The 12681-nt window shown below is 40.7% G+C and overlaps 1 protein-coding gene across 1 annotated transcript in view; it reads left to right on the top strand.

Annotated features, from left to right (window-relative positions):
• Positions 1-2044, top strand: part of LOC137633704 (serine/threonine-protein kinase pakG-like) — a 32423-nt gene extending 30379 nt beyond the window's left edge. The window contains exons 3-4 of the mRNA XM_068365952.1: positions 587-693; positions 1637-2044. Coding sequence (XP_068222053.1) covers positions 587-693; positions 1637-2044 — 515 coding nt within the window. The remainder of the gene's footprint in view (positions 1-586; positions 694-1636) is intronic.
• Positions 2045-12681: the final 10637 nt, after the last annotated feature.

Here is a 12681-nt window from a genome sequence, read left to right as displayed (position 1 = left end):
ACCCAAAGTTTTAGATTCAGCCCCCTTGAAAACCCAGTTTGATTATCAGCCCCTAAAAACCCAAAGTTTGAAAATCAGCCACGTGAAAAACCCAGTTAGAAAATCAGACCCCTGAGAACCAAAATTTTGAAAATCAACCTCAAGGAAACCCAAAGTTTGAAAATCAGTCCCCTAGAATTCAAAAGTTAGAAAATCAGTCCCAGGAAACCAAAAGTTTGAAAATCAGCCCCTGAAAACCAAAAGTTTGAAAATCAGCCCCCTGTAAAACCAAAATTTTGAAAATCAGCCCCCGGAAACCTGAAGTTTGAAAATCATCCACCAGGAAACCCAGTTTTAAAATAAGCCCCTGGAAAACCGAAAGTTTGAAAATCAGCCCTCAGGAAAACCAAAAGTTTGAAAATCTGCCCCCTGGAAACCAGAAGTTTGAAAATCAGCTGCCAAGAAATGCAAAGTTTGAAAATATGCCCTCAGGAAAACCAAAAGTTTGAAAATCATCCCCCTGAAAACCAAAAATTTTGAAAATCAGACCGCTGAAAACCCAAAGTTTCAAAATCAGCCCCCATGAAACCCATATTTTGAAAATCAGCCCCTTACAACAAGAAGTTTGGAAATCAGCCCCCAGGAAACCCAAAGTTTAAAAATCATCCTCCAGGAAAACCAGAATTTGGAAATCAGCCCCCTGGAAAACTTGAAGTTTGAAAATAAGCCCCAGGAAACTAAAAGTTTGAAAATCAGCCCCCTTGAAAACCAAATGTATGAAAATCAGCCCCCTGAAAACCAAAAGTTTGAAAATCACCCCCTTGAAAACCCAGAATTTGATAATCAGCCCCCAGGAAACCAAATGTTTGAAAATCAGCCCCAGGACCCCCAAAGTTTTAAAATCATCCCCAGGAAACCCAAAGTTTGAAAATCATCCCCCTGGAAAACCCAAAGTTTGAAAATCATCCCCCAGGAAAACCCAATGTTTGAAAATTAGCACCCACAAGACCCAGAGTTTGAAAATCAGCCCACGGAAAACAGAAAGTTTTGATATCCGCACCTGAAAAAACCCAAAGTTTGAAAATCAGCCCACAGGAAACCCAAAGTTTGAAAATCAGCCCCCTGAAATCTAAAAGTTTGAAAATAAGCCCCTTGAAAACCCAAAGTTAGAAAATAAGCACCAGGAAACCAAAAGTTTGAAAATCAGCCCCCTGAAATCCAAAAGTTTGAAAATTAGCCCCTAGGAAACCCAAAGTTTTAGATTCACCCCCTTGAAAACCCAGTTTGATTATCAGCCCCTAAAAACCCAAACTTTGAAAATAAGCCACGTGAAAAACCCAGTTAGGAAATCAGACCCCTGAAAACAAAAATTTTGAAAATCAACCTCCAGGAAACCCAAAGTTTGAAAATCAGTCCCCTGGAATTCCAAAGTTAGAAAATCAGTCCCAGGAAACCAAAAGTTTGTAAATCAGCCTCCTGAAAACCAAAAGTTTGGATATCAGCCCCCTGAAAACCCAGTTTTAAAATAAGCCCCTGGAAAACCGAAGGTTGAAAATCAGCCCTCAGGAAAACCAAAAGTTTGAAAATCAGCCCCCTGGAAACCAGAAGTTTGAAAATCAGCCGCCAAAAAATGCAAAGTTTGAAAATATGCCCTTAGGAAAACCAAAAGTTTGAAAATCATCCCCCTGAAAACAAAGAGTTTGAAAATCAGACCCCTGAAAACCCAAAGTTTCAAAATCAGCCTCCAGGAAACCCATATTTTGAAAATCAGCCCCTTACAACAAGAAGTTTGGAAATCAGCCCCCAGGAAACCCAAAGTTTGAGAATCATCCTCCAGGAAAACCAGAATTTGGATATCAGCCCCCTGGAAAACTTAAAGTTTGAAAATAAGCCCCAGGAAATTAAAAGTTTGAAAATCAGCCCCCTTGAAAACCAAAAGTATGAAAATCAGCCCCCTGAAAACCAAAAGTTTGAAAATCACCCCCTTGAAAACCCAGAATTTGATAATCAGCCCCCAGAAAACCAAATATTTCAAAATCAGCCCCCAGGACCCCCAAAGTTTTAAAATCATCCCCCAGGAAACCCAAAGTTTGAAAATCAGACCCCTGGAAAACCCAATGTTTGAAAATTAGCACCCACAAGACCCAGAGTTTGGAAATCAGCCCACAGGAAACCCAAAGTAGGAAAATCAGCCCCCAGGAAACCCAAAATTTGAAAATAAGCCCCCTTGAAAACCCAGTTAGAAAATAAGCACCAGGAAACCAAAAGTTTGAAAATCAGCCCCCTGAAATCCAAAAGTTTGAAAATAAGCCCCTTGAAAACCCAGTTAGAAAATAAGCACCAGGAAACCAAAAGTTTGAAAATCAACCCCCTGGAATCCAAAAGTTTGAAAATCACCCCCTAGGAAACCCAAAGTTTTAGATTCAGCCCCCTTGAAAACCCAGTTTGATTATCAGCCCCTAAAAACCCAAACTTTGAAAATCAGCCACGTGAAAAACCCAGTTCGGAAATCAGACCCCTGAAAACAAAAATTTTGAAAATCAACCTCCAGGAAACCCAAAGTTTGAAAATCAGTCCCCTGGAATTCCAAAGTTAGAAAATCAGTCCCAGGAAACCAAAAGTTTGAATATCAGCCCCCTTAAAACCAAAAGTTTGGAAATCAGTCCCCTGAAAACCCAGTTTTAAAATAAGCCCCTGGAAAACCAAAAGTTTGAAAATCAGCCCTCAGGAAAACCAAAAGTTTGAAAATCAGCCCCCTGGAAACCAGAAGTTTGAAAATCAGCCGCCAGGAAATGCAAAGTTTGAAAATATGCCCTCAGGAAAACCAAAAGTTTGAAAATCATTCCCCTGAAAACCAAAAGTTTGAAAATCAGACCCCTGAAAACCCATAGTTTCAAAATCAGCCCCCAAGAAACCCATAGTTCGAAAATCAGCCCCTTACAACAAGAAGTTTGGAAATCAGCCCCCAGGAAACCCAAAGTTTGAAAATCATCCTCCAGGAAAACCAGAATTTGGAAATCAGCCCCCTGGAAAACTTAAAGTTTGAAAATAAGCCCCAGGAAACTAAAAGTTTGAAAATCAGCCCCCTTGAAAACCAAAAGTATGAAAATCAGCCCCCTGAAAACCAAAAGTTTGAAAATCACCACCTTGGAAACCCAGAATTTGATAATCAGCCCCCAGGAAACCCAAAGTTTGAAAATCAGCCCCCAGGACCCCCAAAGTTTTAAAATCATCCCCCAGGAAACCCAAAGTATGAAAATCATCCCCCTGGAAAACGCAGTTTGAAAATAATCCCCCTGGAAAACCCAATGTTTGAAAATTAGCACCCACAAAACCCAGAGTTTGAAAATCAGCCCACGGAAAACAGAAAGTTTTGAAATTCACACCTGAAAAAACCCAAAGTTTGAAAATCAGCCCACAGGAAACCCAAAGTAGGAAAATCAGCCCCCAAGAAACCCAAAGTTTGAAAATCAGCTCCCTGGAAAACCCAGAGCTTGAAATTCCGTCCCCTGGAAAACCGAAAGTTTGAAAATCAGCCCCCTGGAAACCCAGAGTTCAAAATCAGCCCCCAGGAAACCCAAAGTTAGAAAATCAGCCCCTGGAAAACCCAGATTTTTTTAAATTAGCCCCTGGAAACCATAAGTTAAAAAATCAGCCCTATGAAAACTTAAAGTTTGAAAATCAGCCCCCTGACAACCAAAAGTTTGAAAATCAGCCCCTTGAAAACTCAGTTTGAAAATCAGTTTCCTGAAAAGCAAAATTTTGAAAATTAGCCGCCAGGAAACCAAAAGTTCAAAAATCAGTCCCCAAGGAAACCAAAAGTTTGAAAATCAGCCCCTGGAAAACCCAAAATTTGAAAATAAGCCCCCTGAAAACCCAAAGTTTGAAAATCAGCCCCCTGGGAAACCCAAAGTTTGAAAATCAGCCCCCTGAAAAATCCATAGTTTGAAAATCAGCCCCTGAAAAAACAAAAGTTTGGTAATGAGCAACCTGAAAACCAAAAGTTTGAAAATGAGCTCCCTGGAAAACCAAAAGTTTGTAAATCAGCCCTCTGAAAACCAAAAGTTTGAAAATCAGCCCCCATGAAACCAAAGTATGAAAATCAGCCCCAGGGAAACAAAAGTTTAAAATCAGCCCCTGGAAAACCAAAGCTTGGAAAATCAGCCCTCTGAAAACCAAAAGTTTGAAAATCGGCCCCAAGGGAACCCAAAGTTCGAAAATCAGCCCCTTAAAAATCAAGTTTGAAAATCAGCCCCTTGAATAACAAACGTTCGAAAATCAGCCCCTTTCTAAATCAAAAGTTTGAAAATCAGCCCCGTGAAAACCAAAGGTTTGAAAATCACCCCCGTGAAAACCAAAAGTTTTAAAATCAGCCTCTTGGAAAACCCAGAGTTTGAAAATCTGCCCCCTGAAAACCAAAAGTTTGAAAAACAGCCCCCTGAAAACCAAGAGTTTGAAAATCAGCCCCCTGTAAACAAAAAGATTGAAAATCAGCCCCCGGGAAACCCCAAGTGCGAAAATCAGCCCCCTGAAAACCCAAAGTTTGAAAATTAGCCCCTAGGAAACCAAAAGTTTGAAAATCAGACCCCAGGACACCCAAAGTTTGAAAATCAGCCCCATGAAAACCCAAACACTGAAAATCAGTCACCAGGGAACCCAATGTTTGAAAATCAGCCCCCAGGAAACCCAAAGTTCAAAAATTAGCCCCCTGAAAACCCAAAGTTTGAAATCAGCCTCCTGGAAAACCAAAAGTTTGACAATCAGCCTCTCGCAAACCCAGAGTAGAAAATTAGCCCCCAGGAAACCCAAAGTTTAAAAATCAGCCCACTGGAAAACCCAAAATTTGAAAATCAGCCCCCTGAAAACCCAAAGTTCGAAAATCAGTCCCTTGAAAAACCAAAAGTTTGAAAATCAGCCCCAAGGAAAACAAAAGTTTGAAAATCAGACCTTGCAAAACCCAAAATTTGAAAATCAGCCCCCTGAAAACCCAAAGCTTGATAATCGGCCCCCTGTGAAAACCCAAGTTTTAAAATCAGCCCCCTGGAAAATACAGTTTATAAATCAGCCCTTTAAAAACCAACAGTTTGAAAATCAACCCCCTGAAAACCAAAAGTTTGAAAATCAGCACTCAAGAAACCCAAGGTATGAAAATCAGCCCCAGGAAACCTAATGTTTGAAAATCAGCCCCTTGAAAATCAAAAGTTTAAAAATCAACCCCTTGAGAACCTAAAGTTCGAAAATCAGCCCCTTGAAAATCAAAAGTTTGAAAATCAGCCCATTGAAAACCAAAAGTTTGAAAATCAGCCCCTTGGAAAACCCAGATTTTGAAAATTAGCCCACTGAAAACCAAAAGTTTGAAAAACAGCCCCGTGAAAACCCAGAGTTAGAAAATCAGCCCCCTGAAAACCAAAAGATTGAAAATCAGCCCCCAGGAAACCCAGTGGGAAAATCAGCTCCCTGAAAACCCAAAGTTTTAAAATTAACCCACAGGAAATCAAAATTTTGAAAATCAGCCCCAAGGAAACCCAAAGTATGAAAATCAGCCCCAGGGATACAAAAGATTGAAAATCAGCCCCTGGAAAACCAAAATTTTGAAAATCAGCCTTCTGAAAACCAAAAGTTTGAAAATCGACCAGCAGGAAACCTAAAATTCGAAAATCAGCCCCTTGAAAATCAAAGGTTTGAAAATCAGCACCTTGAAAACCTAAAGTTCGAAAATCAGCCCCGTGAAAATCAAAAGTTTGAAAATCAGCCCCTTGAAAACCAAAAGTTAGAAAATCAGCCCCTTTAAACCCAAAGTTTGAAAATCAGTCCCCAGGAAACCAAAGGTTCGAGAATCAGCCCCCTGGAAAACCCAAAGTTTGAAATTCAGCCCCCTGGAAAACCAGAAGTTTGAGAATCTATCCCCTGGAAACCCAGAGTTGAAAATCAGCCCCCAGGAAACCCAAAGTTTAAAATCAGTCCCCTGGAAAACCCAAAGTTTTGAAATCAGCCCCTTGAAAACTTGAAGTTTGAAAATCAGCCCCCTGACAAACAAAAGTTTGAAAATCAGCCCCCTGAAAACCCAAAGTTCGAAAATCAGCCCCCAGGAAACCCAAAGTATGAAAATCAGCCCCAGGAAACCAAAAGTTTGAAAACAGCCCCCTGAAAACCCAAAGTTTGAAAATGAGCCCCCTGAAAACCAAGTTTGAAAATCAGAACCTGGAAACCTAAAGTTGGAAAATCAGCCCCCAGGAAACCCAAAGTTTGAAAATTAGCCCCCAAGGAAACCCATAGTTTGAAAATCAGCCCCCAGGAAACCCAAAGTTTTAAAATCAGCCCCCTGAAAACCCAGAAATTGAAAATCAGCCCCCTAGAAAACCCAGTTTGAAAATCAGCCCCCTGGAAAACCCAAAGTTAGAAAATCAGCCCAATGGAAAACCTAAAGTTGGAAAATCAGCCCCTGACAAACCAATAGTTTGAAAATCCACCCCCTGAAAACCAAAAGTTTGAAAATTAGCCCCCAGGAAACCCAAAAATTTAAAATGAGCCCCAAAGAAACCCAAAATTTGAAAATGAGCCCATGGAAAACCCAGAGTTTGAAAATCAGCCCCCTGGAACACCAAAAGTCTGAAAATCAGCCCAAAGGAAACCTAAAGTTTGAAAATGAGCGGTACAGGAAACCAAAAGTTTGAAAACCAGCCCCCCAGGAAACCAAAAGTTTGGAAATCAGCCCCCTGTAAAATCAAAAATTTGAAAATAAGCCCCCTGAAAACCCAAAGTTTTAAAATTTGTCCCTGGGAAAACTCAATGTTTAAAAATAAAGCCCTTTGGAAAACCCAAAGTTTGAAAACCAGCCCCCTGGAAAACCCAAATTTTGGAAATCAGCCACCTGGAAAACCCAGTTTGAAAATCAGTCCCCTAGAAAACCAAAATTTTGAATATCTGGCCCCTGAAAACCAAAACTTTCAAAATCAGCCTCCAGGAAACCCAAAGTATGAAAATCAGCCCCAGGAAACCAAAAGTTTGAAAATCATCCCCAGGGAAAACCAAAAGTTAAAAAATCAGCCCTCTGAAAACCTGAAGTTTGAAAATCGGCCCCCAGGAAACCCAAAGTATGAAAATCAGCCCCAGGGATACAAAAGTTTGAAAATCAGCCCCTGGAAAACCAAGTTTGAAAATCAACCCTCTGAAAACCAAAAGTTTGAAAATCGGCCCCCAGGGAACCGAAAGTTCGAAAATCAGCCCCCAGGCAACCCAAGGTTCGGAAATCAGCCCCCTGGAAAACCCAAAGTTTGAAATTCAGCCCCCTGGAAAACCAAAGATTAAAATCAGTCCCCTGGAAAACCCAAAGTTTTGAAATCAGCCCCTTGATAACTTGAAGTTTGAAAATCAGCCCCCTGACAAACAAAAGTTTAAAAATCAGCCCCCTGAAAACCCAAAGTATGAAAATCAGCCCCAGGAAACCAAAAGTTTGAAAACAGCCCCCTGATAACCCAAAGTTTGGAAATCAGCCCCCTTAAAACCAAAAGTTTGAAAATCAGATCTCTGAAAACCCAAAGTTTGAAAATTAGCCCCAAGGAAACCCATAGTTTGAAAATCAGCTCCCAGGAAACCCAAAGTTTTAAAATCAGCCCCCTGAAAACCCAAAAATTGAAAATCAGCCCCCTAGAAAACCCATGTTGGAAATCAGCCCCCTGGAAAACCCAAAGTTAGAAAATCAGCCCAATGGAAAACCCAAAATTGGAAAATCAGCCCCCTGACAAACCAATAGTTTGAAAATCCACCCCCTGAAAACCAAAAGTTTGAAAATTAGCCCCCAGGAAACCCAAAAATTGAAAATGAGCCCCAAAGAAACCCAAAGTTTGAAAATGAGCCCATGGAAAACCCAAAGTTTGAAAATCAGCCCCCTGGAAAACCAAAAGTTTGAAAATCAGCCCCAAGGGAACCTAGAGTTTGAAAATGAGCGGTACAGGAAAAGAAAAGTTAGAAAACCAGCCCCCCAGGAAACCAAAAGTTTGGAAAATCAGCCCCCTGTAAAATCAAAAATTTGAAAATAAGCCCCCTGAAAACCCAAAGTTTTGAAATTAGTCCCCTGGAAAACCCAAAGTTTAAAAATCAGCCCCTTTGGAAAACCCAAAGTTTGAAAACCAGCCCCTGGAAAACCCAAATTTTGAAAATCAGCCACCTGGAAAACCCAAAGTTTGAAAATCAGTCCCCTAGAAAACCAAAAGTTTGAATATCTGGCACCTGAAAACCAAAAGTTTAAAAATCAGCCTCCAGGAAACCCAAAGTATGAAAATCAGCCCCCCGAAACCAAAAGTTTGAAAATCAGCCCTCAAAATCAGCCCCCTGGAAAACCAAAAGTAAAAAAATCAGCCCTCTGAAAACCTGAAGTTTGAAAATCAGCCCCCAAGAAACCCAGAGTTCGAAAATCAGCCCCTTGAAAACCAAAAGTTTGATAATTAGACCTCTGAAAACCAAAAGTTTGAAAAACAGACCCTTGGAAAACTCAGAGTTTGAAAATCAGCCCCCTGAAAACCAAAAGTTTGAAAAACAGCCCCCTGAAAACCAAATGTTTGAAAATCAGCCCCCTGAAAACCAAAAGATTGAAAATCAGCCCCCAGGAAACCCAAAGTTGAAAATCAGCCCCCTGAAAACCAGAGTTTGAAAATCAGCCCCCAGGAAACCCACAGTTTGAAAATCAGCCCTAGGGAAACAAAAGTTTGAAAAACAGCCCCCTGAAAACCCAAAGTTTGAAAATTAGCCCCCAGGAAACCAAAAGTTTGAAAATCAGCCCCCAGTAAACCCAAGATTGAAAATCAGCCCCCTGAAAACCAAAAGTTTGAATATCAGACCCCAGGAAACCCACAGTATGAAAATCAGCCCTAGGGAAACAAAAGTTTGAAAATCAGCCCCTGGAAAACCAAAAGTTTGAAAATCAGTCCTCTGAAAACCAAAAGTTTGAAAATCCTCCCCCAGGAAATCCAAAGTATGAAAATCATCCCCCTGGAAAACCCAATCTTTGAAAATCATCCCCTGGAAAACCCAAAAATTGAAAATTATCACCCAAAACACCCAAAGTTTGAAAATCAGCCCCCTGGAAAACTAAAAGTTTGAAAATCAGCATCCGAAAAACCCAAAGTTAGAAAATCCGCACCCAGAAAACCCAAAGTCAGTAAATCAGCCCCCAGGAAACCCAAAGTTTGAATAACAGCCCCTGGAAAACCAATAGCTTAAAATCAGTCCCCTGGAAAATCAAGAGTTTGAAAATCAGCCCCCCTGGAAACCCTGAGTTCAAAATCATCCCCTGAAAACCATAAGTTGAAAAATCAGCCCTGTGAAAACTTAAAGTTTGAAAATCAGCCCCATGACAACCAAAAGTTTGGTAATCAGCCCCCTGAAACCCCAGTTTGAAAATCAGCTCCTTGAAAATCAAGTTTGAAAATCAGCCCCCAGGAAACCAAAAGTTTAAAAATCGGTCCCCAAGGACACCAAAAGTTTGAAAAATCAGCCCCTTGGAAAACCCAAAATTTGAAAATCAGCCCCCTGAAAACCCAAAGATTGAAAATCAGCCAAATGGGAAACCCAAAGTTTGAATTTCAGCCCCCTGGAAAATCCAAAGTTAGAAAATCAACCCCTGAAAAAACAAAAGTATGAAAATAAGCCCCCTGAAAACCAAAAGTTCGAGAATCAGCCCCCAGGAAACCCAAATTATGAAAATCAGCCCCAGGAAACCAAAAGTCTGAAAATCAGCCCCCTGGAAAACAAAAAGTTTGAAAATCAGCCCTCTTAAAACCAAAAGTTTAAAAATCAGCCCCTAGGAAACCCAAAGTATGAAAATCACTTCCCCTTGAAAGCCCAAAGTTGAAAATCAGCCCCCAGAAAACCAAAAGATTGAAAATCAGCCCCCTGAAAACCAAAAGTTTGAAAACAGCCCCCTGAAAACCCAAAGTTGAATAATCAGCCCCTGGAAAACCAAAATATTGAAAATCAGCCCCCAGCAAACCCCATGTTAGAAAATCAGCCACCTGAAAACCTTAAGTTTGAAAATCAGCCCCCAGGAAACCCAAAGTTAGAAAATCAGCCCCCACGAAACCCAAGGTTCGAAAATCAGCACCCTGGAAAACCCAAAGTTTGAAATTCAGCCACCTGGAAAACCAAAAGTTTGAGAATCAGCCCCTAGAAACCCAGGGTCTAAATTCCCCCCCAGGAAACCCAAAGTTTGAAAATCAGCGCCTTGGAAAACCCAAAGTTTTGAAATCAGCCCATTGAAAACTTAGAGTTTGAAAATCAGCCCCCTGTCAAACAAAAGTTTGAAAATCAGCCCCCTAAAAACCAAAAGTTTGAAAATCAGCCTCCTGAAAACCAAAAGTTTGGAAATCAGACCCCAGGAAAGCAAATGTTTGGAAATCAGCCCCTTGGAAATCCTAAAATTTGAAAATCAGCCCCCTGAAAATACAGTTTGAAAATCATCTCCCTGTGAAAACCCAAGTTTGAAATTCAGCTTCCTGGAAAATCCAAAGTTTATAAATCGGCCTCTGAAAAACCAAGTTCAAAAATCATTCCCCTGAAAACCAAAAGTTTAAAAATCAGCCCCCAGGAAACACAAAGTAGGAAAATAAGCCCCAGGAAACCAAATGTTTGAAAATCAGGCCCCTTGAAAACCAAAAGTTTGATAATCAGCCCCTTGAAAACCAAAATTTAGAAAATCAGCCCCCTGAAAACCAAAAGTTTGAAAAACAGCCTCTTAGGAAACCCAGCGTTTGAAAATCAGTCCCCTGAAAACCCAAAGTTTGAAAACAGCCCCCTGAAAACCCAAAGTTTGAAAATCAGCCCCCTGAAAACCAAAAGTTTGAAAATCAGGCACTGAAAACCGAGTTTGAAAATCATCCACCAGGAAACCCAGTTTTAAAATAAGCCCCTGGAAAACCCAATGTTTGAAAATCAGCCCTCAGGAAACCAAAAGTTTGAAAATCAGCCCCCTGGAGAACCAAAAGTTTGATAATCAGCCCCCTGGAAACCAGAAGTTTAAAAATCAGCCCCCAGGAAACCCAAAGTTTAAAAATATGTCCTCAGGAAAACCAAAAGTTTGAAAATCAGCCCCTTGAAAACCAAAAGTTTGAATATCAGCCCCTTGACAAACAAAAGTTTGAGAATCAGCCCCCTGAAAACCCAAAGTTTGGAAATCAGTCCCCTGAAAACCAAAAGTTTGAAAATCAGCCCCCAGGAAACCAAAAGTTTTAAAATCAGCCCATTGGAAAACCCAAAATTTGAAAATGAGCCCCCAAAAACTCAAAGTTTGAGAATCAGCCCCCTGTGAAAACCCAAGTTTGAAAATCAGCCCGCTGGAAAATCCAAAGTTTATAAATAAGACCCTGAAAAACCAAAAGTTCGAAAATCAGCATCTTGAAAACCAAAAGTTTAAGAATCAGCCCCCAGGAAACCCAAAGTATGAAAATCAGCCACAGGGAACCAAAAGTTTTAAAACAGCCCCCTGAAAACCCAAAGTTTGGAAATCAGCCCCCTGAAAACCAAAAGTTTGAAAATCAGGCCCTGAAAACCCAAAGTTGGAAAATCAGCCCCTGAAAACCCAAAGTTTGGAAATTAGCCCACAGTAAGCTCAAAGTTTGAAAATCAGCCCCCAGAAAACCCAAAGTTTTGAAATCAGCCCCCTTAAAACTCAAAAATTGAAAATCAGCCCCCTATAAAACTCAGTTTAGATATCAGCCCCATAGAAAACCAAAAGTTTTCAAAATCAGCACCCTGAAAAACCCAAAGTTTGAAAATCAGCCCCCTGACAAACCAATATTTCGAAAATCCGCCCCCCTGAAAAAAAAGTTTGAAAATTAGCCCCCAGAAAACCAAAAAATTGAAAAAGAGCCCGCAAGAAACCCAAAGTTAGAAAATCAGCCCATGGGAAACCCAAAGTTTGGAAATCAGTCCCCTGGAAAACCAAGTATGAAAATCTTCCATTTGAAAACCAAAAGTTTAAAAATCGGCCCCAAGGAAACCCAAATTTCGAAAATCAGCCCCTTGAAAATCAAAAGTCTGAAAATCAGCCCTGTGAAAGCCAATGTTTGAAAATCGGCCCCTTGGAAAACCCAATTTGAAAATCAGCCCCCTGAAAACCAAAAGTTTGAGAAACAGCAACCTGAAAACCCAAAGTTTGAAAATCAGCCCCCTGACAACCAAAAGATTTCAAATCAGCCCCCAGGAAACCCTAAGTTGGAAAATCTGCCCCCTGAAAACCCACAGTTTGAAAATTAGCCCCCAGGAAACCAAAATTATGAAAATCAGCCCCCAGGAAACCCAAAGTTTGAAGATCAGTCCCCTGAAAACCCAAAGTTTGGAAATCAGCCCCCAGGAAACCCAAAGTTTGAAAATAGGCCCCAAGGAAACCCAAGGTTGAAAAATAAGCCCCCTGGAAAACCCAAAGTTTGAAATTCAGCCCCGTGAAATACCAAATGTTTGAGAATCAGCCCCCTGGAAACCCAGAGATGAAAATCAGCCCCCAGGAAACCCAAATTTTAAAATTAGCCCCCTGGAAAACCCTAAGTTTTGAAATCAGCCCCTTGAAAACTTAGAGTTTGAATATCAGCCCCCTGACAAACAAAAGTTTGAGAATCAGCCCCTTGAATACCCAAAGTGGGAAAATCAGTCCCCTGAAAATCGAAAGTTTGAAAATCAGCCCCCAGGAAACCAAAAGTTTGAAAATCAGCC

Source organism: Palaemon carinicauda, chromosome 43 (genome assembly GCF_036898095.1).
Source record: "Palaemon carinicauda isolate YSFRI2023 chromosome 43, ASM3689809v2, whole genome shotgun sequence".
NCBI classification, from domain to species: Eukaryota; Metazoa; Arthropoda; class Malacostraca; order Decapoda; family Palaemonidae; genus Palaemon; species Palaemon carinicauda.
This window is presented reverse-complemented; position numbering and strand designations above follow the sequence as displayed.